Source organism: Salmo salar, chromosome 15 (assembly GCF_965601325.2).
Source record: "Salmo salar chromosome 15, fSalSal1, whole genome shotgun sequence".
Classification (NCBI taxonomy): Eukaryota; Metazoa; Chordata; class Actinopteri; order Salmoniformes; family Salmonidae; genus Salmo; species Salmo salar.
The window spans coordinates 83,197,478-83,211,874 of record NC_138305.1 but is presented as its reverse complement, the minus strand read 5'-3'; the positions used below and the strand labels follow the sequence as shown (position 1 = coordinate 83,211,874).

At 39.1% G+C, this 14,397-nt stretch overlaps 1 protein-coding gene across 2 annotated transcripts; it reads right to left on the bottom strand.

The window, feature by feature from the left end:
- Positions 1-2,606: 2,606 nt before the first annotated feature.
- masp2 (MBL associated serine protease 2) lies at positions 2,607-9,614 on the bottom strand. 2 transcript variants are annotated; one of them, XM_014145826.3, is made up of 6 exons: positions 9,468-9,614; positions 8,439-8,661; positions 7,928-8,105; positions 5,187-5,318; positions 3,766-3,962; positions 2,607-3,583 (listed from the first exon to the last, which is right to left on the bottom strand). In XM_014145826.3, exons 1-6 carry the CDS (start codon positions 9,473-9,475, stop codon positions 3,419-3,421), a joined length of 903 nt encoding a protein of 300 aa, XP_014001301.3. In that variant the 5' UTR covers positions 9,476-9,614; the 3' UTR covers positions 2,607-3,418. The 2 variants fall into 2 exon arrangements, with proteins under 2 accessions (XP_014001301.3, XP_014001303.3); XM_014145828.3 differs by lacking the exon at positions 5,187-5,318.
- Positions 9,615-14,397: the final 4,783 nt, after the last annotated feature.

Sequence of the window (14,397 nt, the reverse complement as noted above, 5' to 3'; positions counted from 1 at the left end):
GAAGAATGTAATGCAGTGTGTGTTTTTTTTAATGAACTAACGGCTATAGAGGATTGCCTCAGGAAGACTAGAGGAAGACCAATATAGGACATTTGATCCACCATTAAATGGTAAACTTAACTCACGGCTTGTGATGCCTAGAATACTCTTCTCCGTATTGTCTATATAATGATCCAGAAAAAAAAACGTTAAGGATTGTTGATATTCAATGAAGTTATTTTATACGTCATGGTATGTACATTGTTTGGCCCTAAGATACAATTGTAAAGGAATAATGATGGGATTGAGGGAAAAGAGGTGACTGGCTACGTACTGTTGCTGTATGTGTCTCGACAGTCAGTTGATGGGTTTCATGGTGTGCGCAATTCCTGTGACATTACCTCCGCTTAACCAGTGTTCCTGGAATGAGCAGAAATTACATGTGAGCAGTGTGTGAAGTGTCTCAGCATTTTGGGGGGGGGGGGGTTGATTGGGAATTGAATATGGTTATATTCATTTTATTATCATTATTTCAGAATATTTCCCTTTGTTTTGCATCAACTATCAATCTGAATGTAAACCAAGTCTTTCAACCATGTTTTAGTGGTAGACATTAAACAAAACAATTCTGGCATTTGTGAGGTCTGAAATGAGGTGAGTGACTTAAAGGAGGCCTTCAAGCACAATAGATCCTTTTCTTCTAAATGTCAAGGTAATGCCATCTGATGGGTCGTTGTCCATGAGAACTCGCGCAGCTTATAACAACAAACTGTTGGCCTTCAAAATAATAAAGTTAGGCTCACGCTAGAAGCAATTTGTGAGAACTACAGTTTTCTCTCCCTCCAACAATAGCAGTTCATTAAAGGGGCAATCTGGGATTGATACATCCATTTTTGGACTGTTAAGTTAATGATAGCCTATAGCCATTGATTGTGGATATAAATGATAAATGCCTCATGAGCTCAATTCAACTGTCTTACTCCATTGCAACCCACAATTAATTGTTTTACACATTTATCTGTAAACAATGTATTTATAAACACACACTGCTTTGACTCGCAACATGATTAAAACAAATGTTGTTCTCATAGAATAGAGATGGTTAATCCCTGCATCCATAGTTGTAGCTATGAATTTGAGTGATTACATTTATCCAGCCCCATCCCATAGCTGCTTGCTAAAGTGTCTGAGAACAGGCAATTTCATCAGACTGAAGCACCGTAGAATATCAGTTTTTATAGATGAGTAGCTAGGGAGCACTAAGAATAAATGCATATTGTATGAAGGTTAAACAACTACAAATCATTGCTTCTTAGACGGAAGACATAGCAGCAGCTGATTTGACTTTTAAACTACTTTACTGCATTAATTTAATGCTTCAAGTGCCTATTTGTGTGGAACCTATCAGACCGAGTAACTGTTTGCATATAGTCATTTTGAAGTTCTGGGTTTATTGAGGGTCACTACAATATCTGCTACTATCTGCTCCCTTCGGAAAACCATTGGCTATTACAGGGACAGTATTACGGCAGTATTTTTATTTGGGAGGTACGTGTTACATCAGAAACCAGAGGGCAAAATTGTGAATATGGGTATTTATCTGAATGCGTTGGAACTATTTAGAGGTGTCCCGCAAGGATGCCCAGTGTCTCTAGTTATTATACTAGCTATTGAGATGGTCAACATCTGTTTGAGAAACTCATTTATAGATATGGCCCAGAGTTTTTTGTGGTAAGGTCATGTGATCGGGTAAAACTCTGGGGCCTTTTTTGCAGTAACATTGGATGTTCATTGAAGTCGAGGTAAAAGTGGGCACGTCTAGGGTGCTGATGTGCTTTGATCCGTAAGATTTTGTTCTCCTCTGCTTGGCAGTGTACTGCATGACAGCACCCCATTTCAAGGAGTCCTGTTAGTCTGTCTCCAAGTCATTGTTGCACTTATATTGTTTAGTCTTTCTTCTGACCTCTGCATCTGTACAGGCACACAAAGATTGCTCTAAACAAAATGCTTTTAAAGCTACAGTCTGGGATAGTAGTAGACTGCCCTGACTGAAGATGCCTGAGGGAACATCAGGACAGAAGTTGCTACCGTAGCATCACATTCATAATCTTCATAGGAGATTAGCCTCCACCTTGGTCTCCAGAGCCTTCACTTTGGTCTCACTGGCATTCAGTATGTCCTTCAGAAGTATTAGGATCTTCAAGAGGACCTCAGGTTACTCCTCTAGGGCCTTGAACCGGACCTGAATGAAATTGGGATCCCCAGCCTTCACCCCACAGACACACCACTGAACAGCAACAACAGCACAGCTACCACCGACTTCATAATCACATTATAGAATATAATTGAGTAGAATAGATTAGAATAGTCCAACAACAACAACCTGGTGATGGGGGGGTTGAAAAACCCCAACAGCAATCACAAACACACTACTAATTATCAAACTAAACAACAGAGCACATGTGATAAACACACCATTTTACCATCTGCCAGAGTACAAACAAGATTCAAAAAGAAATGTAGTACTGGGGGAATGTAGTACTGCAGGATGTACAGTGAGGGGAAAAGGTATTTGATCCCCTGCTGATTTTGTACGTTTGCCCACTGACAAAGAAATGATCAGTCTATAATTTTAATGGTAGGTTTATTTGAACAGTGAGAGACAGAATAACAACAAAAAAATCAAGAAAAACACATGTCAAGTGTTATAAATTGATTTGCATTTTAATGAGGGAAATAAGTATTTAACCCCCTCTCAATCAGAAAGATTTCTGGCTCCCAGGTGTCTCTTTTATACAGGTAACGAGCTGAGATTAGGAGCACACTCTTAAAGGGAGTGCTCCTAATCTCAATTTGTTACCTGTATAAAATACATTTTATTTTTCATACAAAAGTTTTACTGTGCGTGAAGTTTCAAATGCATTCTGTCATTATCTTCTTCAATGAAGGTGATGACAAAATCTGCGAGAGCAAGGGAATCTGATTTTATTGGTCTTTAACTTGCCGCACAAAAACTTAATTCAGGGTAAATGGAGTTAGCCCTTAGTTAGCCTGCCCTAGAGCAGGTTAAGGATTCATTGCCATAGAAGTGTACCTGGCTAAAAGGTGAGCCACATTCGTATGACTGGTTATACCAAGTTGAACTCAGTTGGCCAAAGTTACCTTGCTAACTCCTCAAACCTGATTTGTAGGATACCACTCTGGAAACAAAAAATAGTCAATGTTTTGATTGATGGGAAGTTAACTTATCTGAAACCTACTTGCCAATAGTTGCCTGTAAATTACTGGAAAATTCACAGTAAGCCCTTTACAGTGTTATGTAATTATCACTGGAGTTTGCTTGATGAATTAGGCTTTTTATATCATGTGGATTATCAAAGATTTCAGACAAAGTATCACATTGGCATAGCATGTGATATGTTTTAATATTTAAGTTCTACTATGCTTTTTGAACTCCCAAGCTGGTATACTTAATCTTCCATCCCTTGTTTTTCCCTGAGAGGTCCGACCTGAATGAGACATGTACTTGGTAACTGCCCGTGTCTATCTTGCCAGGTGGAGACGCTCCACAGAACGGTCCGTACTCTTGTCCTTCGGTAAAGATCTTGGAAGAGAAGGAAAACTTGGTCAGGAACTCCAAGGCCATACATCTTCCAAGGCGGGACAGCAGACAAAGACAAGTTGCTTCTAGAGCATGAGTAGGAATACATTGTGTATTCATCAGCGCTTGTGTCTTTGATTGGTTAGTTTTAAAGGATGGCCCTACGCTATTATGCACCGGCTGACCTTCAAGACATCGTATGGACAGGGGACATCCGGGTGGCCCTCTACGTCAAACGGTTCCTGGAAGTCCAGTAGCACTCTGAATCCCTCTGGTAGGAGTATGGTGTAGTTACAATGACTCATTGTGGGGTATGGACTGGGGTAACCTGGGCTGGTCAACTCTCCTGACCTCTCTGTCAGCACCTGACCTCTGCAAGGCACTACAGAGGAAAAGAGACAGATCAAATCAAAGTGTTTATTTATTTATTTTAAAGCAGTTTATTCTCATTCTTTGAAGCACTTCTAAAAGACAGCCTAGTTAATAAAAAATGGATAGCAAGTGCAAAAACATTGAGAAGCTTTGAATTGTCTTGTCATAATTCGCCCTTATTATCTTTTAGTGGATGCAATATCCTTCTGGCATAAGCAATCGGGCTCATTTAAACTGAATTATTACTCTAGTAAGTACACAGATGTTGTAATAGACAACAACAAATCGATATCTCAAAGAGGCAGAGTTGCTGTAATTTATATAATTAGAGAAATTTGAAAGCGGATAATCGTTTTTGTCTATTCATCTCCTGATATGTGGTGTCACTTTTTATCCTCTAGCTAAGAATAACAATTTAAGGCACGTCCACGTCGGTAATTGTGATTAATTACCTAGCATCAGTGTGCTATTAGCGTTGAAAACAGGTATCAATTTTCGACGCCTTTTCCAGGGAGCTTTTCCCTTAGGAATCTCTAGTAATTAACCTAGCCTTGCGCCAGCTGGCAGAGATCAACTACTTTCTACAGCTCTGTGCTTCTTCACTCTGAAATTACTTTGTAATCACTCCACTATGCTGTAATGAGCTGCTGTGTGCTTACTTATTTCAAACACGTGGCAGCAGTGTGCCCTGCTCTGAAAGTGCTGTAAATTATCTTTAGAGATGGACATAGTCTGTTCTGTGTTCATGGGATAAGTGAAGGACAAATTGACAGTCAAATGACTATCCTTAGGTACACTCCCAATTTTCTGTTCTTTGAGGCCATTAGAATTCAGAAAGTAAAACATACATACAATATTGTTTTTCTGTTTTCTTGTGAAGACATTTCCCCTCAATCTCTTTGTGCTGTATTCAGAAACATTGGAGAACCTCTTTAAGTGGTATGGATAGGAAAGCCTTTTAGCTGTGTAATGGTCTAAAGCCAATTCTAATTAAATGTGCTATCTCTTTGTAGTATTCATGAATATATACATGTATTCATGTTTGAAACCATTCCAAGCTGAGAGGAAAGCATTGCATTTGTAAAATGAATTAATCAAAAATGTAGCCTAAACTATGTAGGCCCTATAGGTTCGCACTGCTATCAGTATTAGACCAACAAATCAAATTGTATGAATAATACTCCCTCATTCCATGGGATTTCCTGTTTTTTTGTCTAGTTTAAATCACCCTTACAAGTGCAGGACCTTTTGTTGTCATGGAGCAGGTATCCCAACCTGCAAGTGCAGTAATAGCCACCAACATAATTGTGACAATAATGGTCACACACAGACTCGCCATCTACCGTGCTGAGGCACTCATTGATGTCTGTGAACAGGGAGAGAGAAGCCAGTTAATATAGACCTACAAGAATAATGTTACATTTGGGTTGTAGATACAAAAATACATTCAAAGATGGGTTCCAGGTCATTCAGGATGCATTGATAACATTTCAGGTATACATAAATGTGTATAATTGATAATTAAGGGATTTACAAGCAGTTTTAGAATAAACCACATTTTTAGTGTACAGATGATACAAGTAAAGTGAAGTTCATAAATTGAATTTAAATTAATTTCCAGAAGTAATCATTTATGTTGCACATTCATAGGCACATTTATATTGGTCCGACGCAGGACAATTAAGTACTGCTATAAAGGCAATAGAGTCTGAACAGTCATCTCGGGTCAGGGGCCTTTTTTTCCTGATTCCTCTACTGAATTGGGTATTCTGCGATCATTATACCTACTGTTTTATATTGCTAGTTGGTCATTGTGAGGAAAATTCTGAAGATTTGGGGCTCTCTGTATATAAGTACCTTCTGTAGTCTGTCCCCAACAGCAATGGTCTGACAGCACCATTGTCAACATTCGTCTACTAAAGAATATTCTTTTTTTTATGTAACTGTTTCCCAAGGGGTTGTGTATGAATTATACCAATGTGAGTTATCCAGAGTCTCCTGTATTCCTGACCCAGAGTTAGCCCTTGAACATTTCTCCTCTATCTTTATTCCTTTGGTGGATAAACACATGCCTTTTAAACAATTTAGAGTCAAGAACAGATCAAACCCTCTGATCTTTCAGAGTTTATTCAGATGAGGAACTAGGCTTAGGCAAAAGCAAGGAAAACTGACTAACAGATTAGCAATCTATCAGAAAATGTAGAAACAGATGTATTATCTCGATTAAGAAAGCTAAATCCAGCTACTTTCTAAGCTCTATCTCTGCTGGTGATCCTTCTACATTTTGGGAAACAGTTAATTCAATGAAGTTTACAAATTCCTCCTCTTCCCTACCTAAGCAGGTTCTGTCTGACTCTGGCATCATTGCTGGAGATGAGGGATGCTTTTAATCATAATTGTATCTCGTCTTCTTGGTAAGCAACTCCAGTGTAGATTTTGCCTTGTGTTTTAGGTTATCGTTCTGCTGAAAGGAGAATTCATCTCCCAGTGTCTGGTGGAAAGCAGACTGAACCAGGTTTTCCTCTAGGATTTTCCCTGTGCTTAGCTCCATTCTGTTTCTTTTTTATCCTGGAAAACTCCAAGGTGCTTAACGATTACAAGCGTAGCCATAACGTGAAGCAGCCACCACTATGCTTGAAATTATGGAGTGGTACTCAGTAATAAATTGTGCTGCATTTGCCCCGAACATAACACTTTGCATTCAGGACAAAAGGTTAATTGCTTTAGCGCCTTGTTGCAAACAGGATGCATCATTTGGAATATTTATATTCTGCACAAGCTTCCTTCTTTTAACTAGGTTAGTACTGTGGAGTAACTACAATGTTGTTGATCCATCTTCAGTTTTCTCCTATCACAGCCATTAAACTCTGTAGCTGTTTTAAAGTCACCATTGGCCTCATGGTGAATTCCCTGAGCCGTTTCCTTCCTCTCTTGCAACTGAGTTAAGAAGGACGCCTGTATCTTTATAGTGATTGGGTGTATACATACACCATCCAAAGTGTAATTAATAACTTCACCATACCCGTCGACAAATAGGTGCCTATTTTTGCGAGGCATTGGAAAACCTCCCTGGTCTTTGTGGTTGAATCTGTGTTTGAAATTCACTGCTCGGCTATTGCATACAGTGAGTCCATGCAACTTATTATGTGACTTGTTAAGCAAATTTTTACTCCTGAACTTTTTTCAGTTTGCCATAACAAAGGAGATGAATACTTACTGACTCAAGACATTTCAGCTTTTCATTTTAAATTATTTGTACATTTTTCTAAAAACACAGTTACACTTTGACATTTTGGGGTATTATGTGTAGGCCAGTGACAAAAAATCCAAATGTAATACATTTTAAATTCAGGCTGTAACACAACAAATTGTGAAAAAAGTTAAGGCGTGTGAATACATTTGGAAGGCACTGTATATGAATGCAGCTGCCACTTCATTAAAGCCATTAGATGCAGTTTATCAAAGAGCTTTAATACGGCCTACCGGTTCAGTACACATCACTGCAGTATTTTCCATGAAGTAGGCTGGCTCTCTTTGAAGTCTCATAGGTCAATTGATTCACTGCTATTTTTTTCTTTACAAAGCTCTTTTACAAAAACTCCCGCAGTACCTAACATAATTAAAAACCTTCAAACATATCAGTTACCATACCTGGTCTCAGGGATGGCTAACTCTAGAAATTCCTTCGCTTTCCTCAGTTATTGTAAAACAGCTTTTTGTTTCTTTGCACCCCATGAATGGAACAATCAACAGAGTTCCCTATAACTGGATGTACTGGTGCCTCTCAGGCAGTTCAACATGTTGATTGCGAACCTTTTTGCTGAGGAATGTGATTGTTTTACTTCAATGTGTTTTGTATATTTGTATTTTATTGTATTTTGTCAATTGTGTTCATGCAGGGTTTCCTTGCGGAAGAGATCTTGGTCTCAATGGGACTCCCTGTTGAAGTAATGGTAAAATAAAATTCTACTTCACCTTCTGAGGAGTAAAATGCTTGAAAGCCAGTGAAACGCCCCTCATTGGAGTAGTCACTTCTGAAGACTACCGACATGATGTTCCCAGCCGACAGGATAACTGTGTTCCTGGGGGCGTCTACATACTCTTTCTCCCCTTCGCCACAGAAACGCAATGTCTCATTGGCCTCTGCAAACACCTAGTTCAACATGAGCACAGACAGATTTCTAACAAGTTAATGAGTGCATGCAGTTCTTGAGGGTGGTTCTCAGGACCAGTGGAGGCTGATGGATGGAGAAACCGGAGAAAGAGCGCATTGTAATGGCTGGAATGTAATAAATGGAACGGTAGCAAACATATGCAAAAAATATATATATAATCTATGAACACAACTTATTATAAATGATAATGTGTGAATGCATAACTTTCATTTGCAAATGTTTAATACCATTCATTCCATTGTAGCCATTAGAATGAGGTATGCCCTCACAATTTCTCCCTTCACCAGCCTCCACTGCTCAGGACTGTTTACCTGAATATAATCATATTCACAGTGGTGGGAGGGTTCCAGACTGAAGTGGGTGAAGTACAGTTTAACCCTGTGGCCTTCTGGGACGGAGATGTTCCACACTGTGTAATGGTTGTTGGGGTATGGGCGAGGGAAGTTGGGGGAAGTGAAGCTGCGAAACAACGAGGTCATTTCCACGCTCAGAGATACAGGAAGCAGGACGGCGAGGACAGATACACAATACGCACTGTGTACCAAAGTGAGATGAAAACATTCAAGCCACAGTCTGTAAGATTTACAGCAATCTCAGCTAATGAAATATACAAGTTAATTTTGAAGAATAGGATTTATACCTTAATAAGATCAGTAAAACTGCCTTACTATATCATAACCAAAACAATGGACCAATTACCCTATTGTTTATGTTTTTGTTGTCATTGGAGACTTTGTAAACAAATTATGTAAAACTTCAAATCATACAAAAAAGTTATGTTGCTTTCAAGTAATGCCATTCCTTGAGCACTGCATGTTAAAATGTTATTGTGGGATGCATTTGCTCCATTGTTGATGTTTTGTTGGTGGTCCTCTCTGTCATATTTATGCACTTTAAAAGGGGCAATCTGAAGTTGCTACATACATTTTTGGACTTATACATTCATTATATGTTCTCATTGATTTAAAAAAATATATTACTTACTAATGCCTCATGAGCTTAGTTCCAACTGTCGTATCTCATCAGAACCCAAAATATAAGCTTGTTTTACTCCAATGTTTGTAAACAAAGTAAATGTAAACCAATATTATGTAGCCTGAAAACATGGTTAAAATTATAATTTTGATATCATGGATGATCCATCCATAGCTCTGTCTATGAATTTGAGATTGATAAAATTTCTCCAGACCCATCCTTAGCTTTTTACAGAAACAGGGGCGGTGAGATCACTTTGTTATTGTTTCAACTGTTGATTGCCCATTTAAAACAAGTGTGGCTTTAGACTACATTCTTAAGATCTATTCATTTGATTCCTAATGAAGAACTCAGTGATAACTTACCAGTTCATCTCGGCTGCAGAAGATTCCAGAGGAGCAGTGTCATAGGTTTTGTTCAGTGTCTCAGAACGCTTGACTATCTTTGAACCCTTGTGCTCTCAAGGTTAATGAACTAGCGTCCTGACTAGCCGACTTTGGGCAAACAAACAAAGCATGATGGACTCATGATTTGTTCCATCTACAACACCCTATAACCCTGTTGACTTTTACAGCATCAATCTGGTGCCGACAACTGTTTTTAGACTATTCCTCACTTTATATATATCTACTGTACCAGTACCTGTTGTTGCTGTATATGTTCCGAGCCATATTCCTATAAAAATGAGAGAGGATCAAATGTTGTTTAAGTGTTCACCTGCCTCGTCTTCTTTTGGGGTGATGCTATAGGCCACCAACTGCTAACAGTCAGTATTTGGATAATATCTGTGCGATGCTTGATAGTGTGTGATGTTAACAGAGAAGTCTATTTTCTGGGTGACCTGAACATTAACTGGTTAGCAACTTGCTGTCCTCTCAAGAGGAAGCTTCTAACTGTGACTAATGCCTGTAATTTGAGCCAGGTTATCACTCAACCAACTAGAATGCTTACCAATAGTGTTGGATCTGTGACATCCACTTGTGTTGACCCTATCTTCACTAATGCTGCAGAGCTTTGCTCCAAAGCATTATCTGTTTCCATTGGCTGTAGTGACAGTAACATTGTGGTAATAACAAGGAAAGCCAAAGTGCCAAAGGTTGGGCCTAAAGTCATAAGACATCATACAAAATGTTTTCTCAGGACTCTTGTTGAAGATGTAAAACATTTATGTTGGTATGATGTGTATGAGGAAGTGAATTCAGATGCAGCACTGGAAGTATTTGTAAAATTATTAATGCGAATTGTTGACAAGCATGCACCTGTTAAAAAACTAAATGTCAGAAATTATAGAGCCCCCTGGATTGATGGTGAATTGAACAATTGTATGGTTCAAATAAATAATGCAAAAGAGGTGGTAAACAAGTCAGGCTGCTTAGCTGATTGGTTGACATACTGTAAATTGATACATTTTGTGACTCAACTTAAAATAAGAAATTATATTACCAAACAAAGATAAAACACAATGGATTTTTTCTTTTTATTATAATATGGGTAGAAAACCAAATTAATTTCCATCATTCATTGAAGTTGATGTGTCATTTATAACAAAACCTTTTGCTATTGCCAATCATTTCAATTACTATTTCCAGAGTTGTGGCCTCGAGTCACATGACTTGGACACAAGTCTGACTCAAGTGACAAATTTGAAGACTTGTGACTAGACTTAATAGAAAATAAAATAACTTGAGACTTGATTTGGACTTGGAGCCTCAAGACTTGGGACTCGACTTTGACTTGACACTGATGACTTGAATTTATCTGGCCAGGTTTGATAATGTTTTTTCACTTATTTTGTGGCACAGAGTCTACGTGGATTACTCTACATGCAGCCAGAGACAGTAGCCGCAGCATCGCCCTTGCAAAAAAAACTGCAACAGGTTGGCTAGTGAAATGCACACTCGGCACTCTGATTGGACCAGCAAACTATCAGTCAACACAGGTCAGGTGGTGAGCTAGCACAGATAGCTTTTTTTCTCTTGCTTTAAATGCATAGGCCCTATGTGGTACATCTATATTCTATCTAATACTACAATAAATGCTAGCGTTTCATAATTCCATCCCCATACCATTTATTGCAACACGTAGATATTTCAGTTTCATGTTTGATATGTCTACGGTACATTTTCATTTAGCCAACCATTTCTTACCCTCTGAGTGGGAGCAATGTTTATTGTGCACATACACGTTCACAAGACTCCCGAAGAAGAAATTTTGTTTATTTAATTCAATGTATGGTTAACTTTGTTCATATTTCATGGGTTATGTCGGAGGTTCCTTGTGTCTGTGTCCTATGTCTCTGTCATTCTGGTTGTGGATAATAGGAGCACATAGAAATAGGCTACCTGGCCTGCGCGGCACGCTTTGGAGTCAGAACATTGAATAAGAGGAAATGATTGTTTCATGTATGAATGGTGTTGAAATGTCATTAATAATCATTAAGTCTGATTAAGCGAAATGTACTGTACCAATGGATGTGGAAATTGCCTTTTACATTGTAGAATCAGTTTATTGGTTGTAATTGCCAATTGAGTAATTGTATGGTCCTGGGGGCCAAGTGCTTATATTATGTAGGCCTACCTTTTTTAGACAGATTCGATTTGGTTTCTCAAGTGGAGGCTGTACAGTCTTAACCTCTACCTGTGTCCGTTCAGATATGATAGGTTAAGCCTGATACAAAGGCTATTTCTTTTGGGCTATTGCCCGTGTATACTTGATAAATCTACTTGTATATTTTGTATGATATGGCGCTTTAACAATTGGATCACCAAGACCTGTAAATACATCTACACTCTGAGCACGTCAACCTTCCTTGCCTTCTGCTGATTTCATGCACTTACGACTGCTACACGGTCCCTATTTTACAATTACATAGGCTAATCAAAGTGTGTTGTAGACAAAATAATGAAAAGGGCTGTCTCTTAGCCTCAATAAATAGAAAAAGATTTGTAGTTGAACAAGTCGTTGCATGTATAGATTAATTTTTTACTTGACTTGAGAACTTGTGACTCGACTCGATTTGACTTGCTCTTAGAATATATGACTTAGACTTGACCCGTTCTACTTGGAACTTGACTTGAGACTGACCTTGTGACTTGAGACTTGCTTGTGACTCGAATAATAGTGACTTGGCCCCACCTCTGACTATTTCACTAGTAAAGTGGATAACTCAGAAGTGAAATGACAACATTGAACAGTGAACCATCATACTTTTGTAAAAAAGATCTGATAATGAAAGAGAAGGATTGCGGTTCTGATTTTGGTCAAGTTAGTGTGGAGAGGTGGAAAAGCCACCAGGTATAGACAACCTTGATGGGAAACTATTGAAGTTGGTAGCAAACTGTATTGACACCCCAATTTGCTAGATCTTTGACAAAAGCCTAAAGGAGTGTGTGTGTGTCCGTTAGAAAGAAGCGGAAGTAATTCCACTATCTAAAAATAGTAAAGCACCCATGCTGGCTCTAACAGCCGCCCAATCATTTTGCTGCCTGTTCTTAGTATACAAATGGAGAGGATTGTGCTTGACCAAATACAATCCTATTTTTCAGAGAACAAGTTAACTACTGACTCTCAGCATACATAGAGAAGGGCACTCAACTTGTACTGCACTGACTCAGATGACTGATAATTCGTTAAAATAAATTGATAAGATGATAGTTGGAGCTGTATTGTTAGATTTCAGTGCAGTCTTTGATGTAATTGATCATAAATTGTTATTGAAAATCTCACTTGTTATGGCTTCACATCACCTGTCATCACATGATTGGAGGGTTATGTATCCAATAGAGCGCAGAGAACATTCGTCAATGGAAGATTCTCGAACATCAGATATGTACAGTGCAGTGTCCCTCAGGGCAGTTCCCTTGGGCCGTTACACTTCTCTATTTTTACAAATGATTTGCCACTGGTTACAGAAATCTAGAATGACTATGTATGTGGATGATTCCACACTCTACATGTCAACACCAAAAGCCAGTGAGCTCACTGAAATTCTACATAAGGAGTTACAGTCAGTATCAGAATGGTTGGTTAATAATAAACTGGTCTTAAATACATCTAAAACTAAAAGCATTGCATTTGGTTAAAAACATTCTTTAAGACCTAAACCTCAACTGGAGTCGTACATAAAGGGTGTGACCATTGAGCAAGTTGAGGAAGCTAAACTCCTAGGTATAACATTGGATTTTCAATGATCAAGTCATATTGATAAAGTTGTTGTGAAGATAGGGAGTGGTATGTCTGTTATAAAAATATGTTTGGTGTTTTTTACACAAAAATCAACGGTACTGTGCTTTTACCCCCAACAATAAGACCGCTAAATATACTGAACAAAAATGTAAATGCAACATGTAAAGTGGTGGGTCCCATGTTTCAGAAGCTGAAATAAAAGATCCCAGAAATGTTCCATATGCACAAAAACCTTAGTTCTCGAAAATGTTGTGCACAAATGTATTTACATCCCTGTTAGTGAGCATTTCTCCTTTGCCAAGATAATCCATCCACCTAACAGGTGAGGCATATCAAGAAGCTGATTAAACAGCATGATCATTACACAGGTTCACAATAAAAGGCCACTCTAAAATGTGGCGGTTTTGTCACACAACACAATGCCACAGATGTCTCAAGTTTTGAGGGAGCATGTAATTGGCATGCTGACTGCAGGAATGTCCACCAAAGCTGTTGCCAGAGAACTGAATGTTTATTTCTCTACCATAAACGGCCTCAAACGTTCTATTAGAGAATTTGGCAGAATTTACCTCCAACCAGCCTTACAACCGCAGGTGAACAAGCTGGATGGGGAGGATTTGGCAGTACCGCCAACCGGCCTCACAACCGCAGACAACATGTACCACGCCAGCCCAGGACCTCCCCATCCAGCTTGTTCACCTGCGGGATCGTCTGAGACCAGCCACTCGGACAGCTGATGAAACTGTGGGTTTGCACAACCAAAGAATTTCTGCACAAACTGTGAGAATCCGTTTCAGGGAAGCTCATCTGCATGCTAGTCGTCCTCACCAGGGTCTTGACCTGACTGCAGTTTGCCCTCGTAACCAAATTCAGTGGGAAAATCCTCACGTTCGATGGCCACTGGTACACTGGAGAAGTGTGCTCTTCACGGATTAATCCTGGTTTCAACCGTTCCGGGCGGATGGCAAACAGCGTGTATGGCGTCGTTTGGGCGAGCGGTTTGTGGATGTCGATGTTGTGAACAGAGTGCCCCATGGTGGCAATGGGGTTATGGTATGGGCAGACATAAGCTACGGACAACGAACACAGTTACATTTTATCAATGGCAAT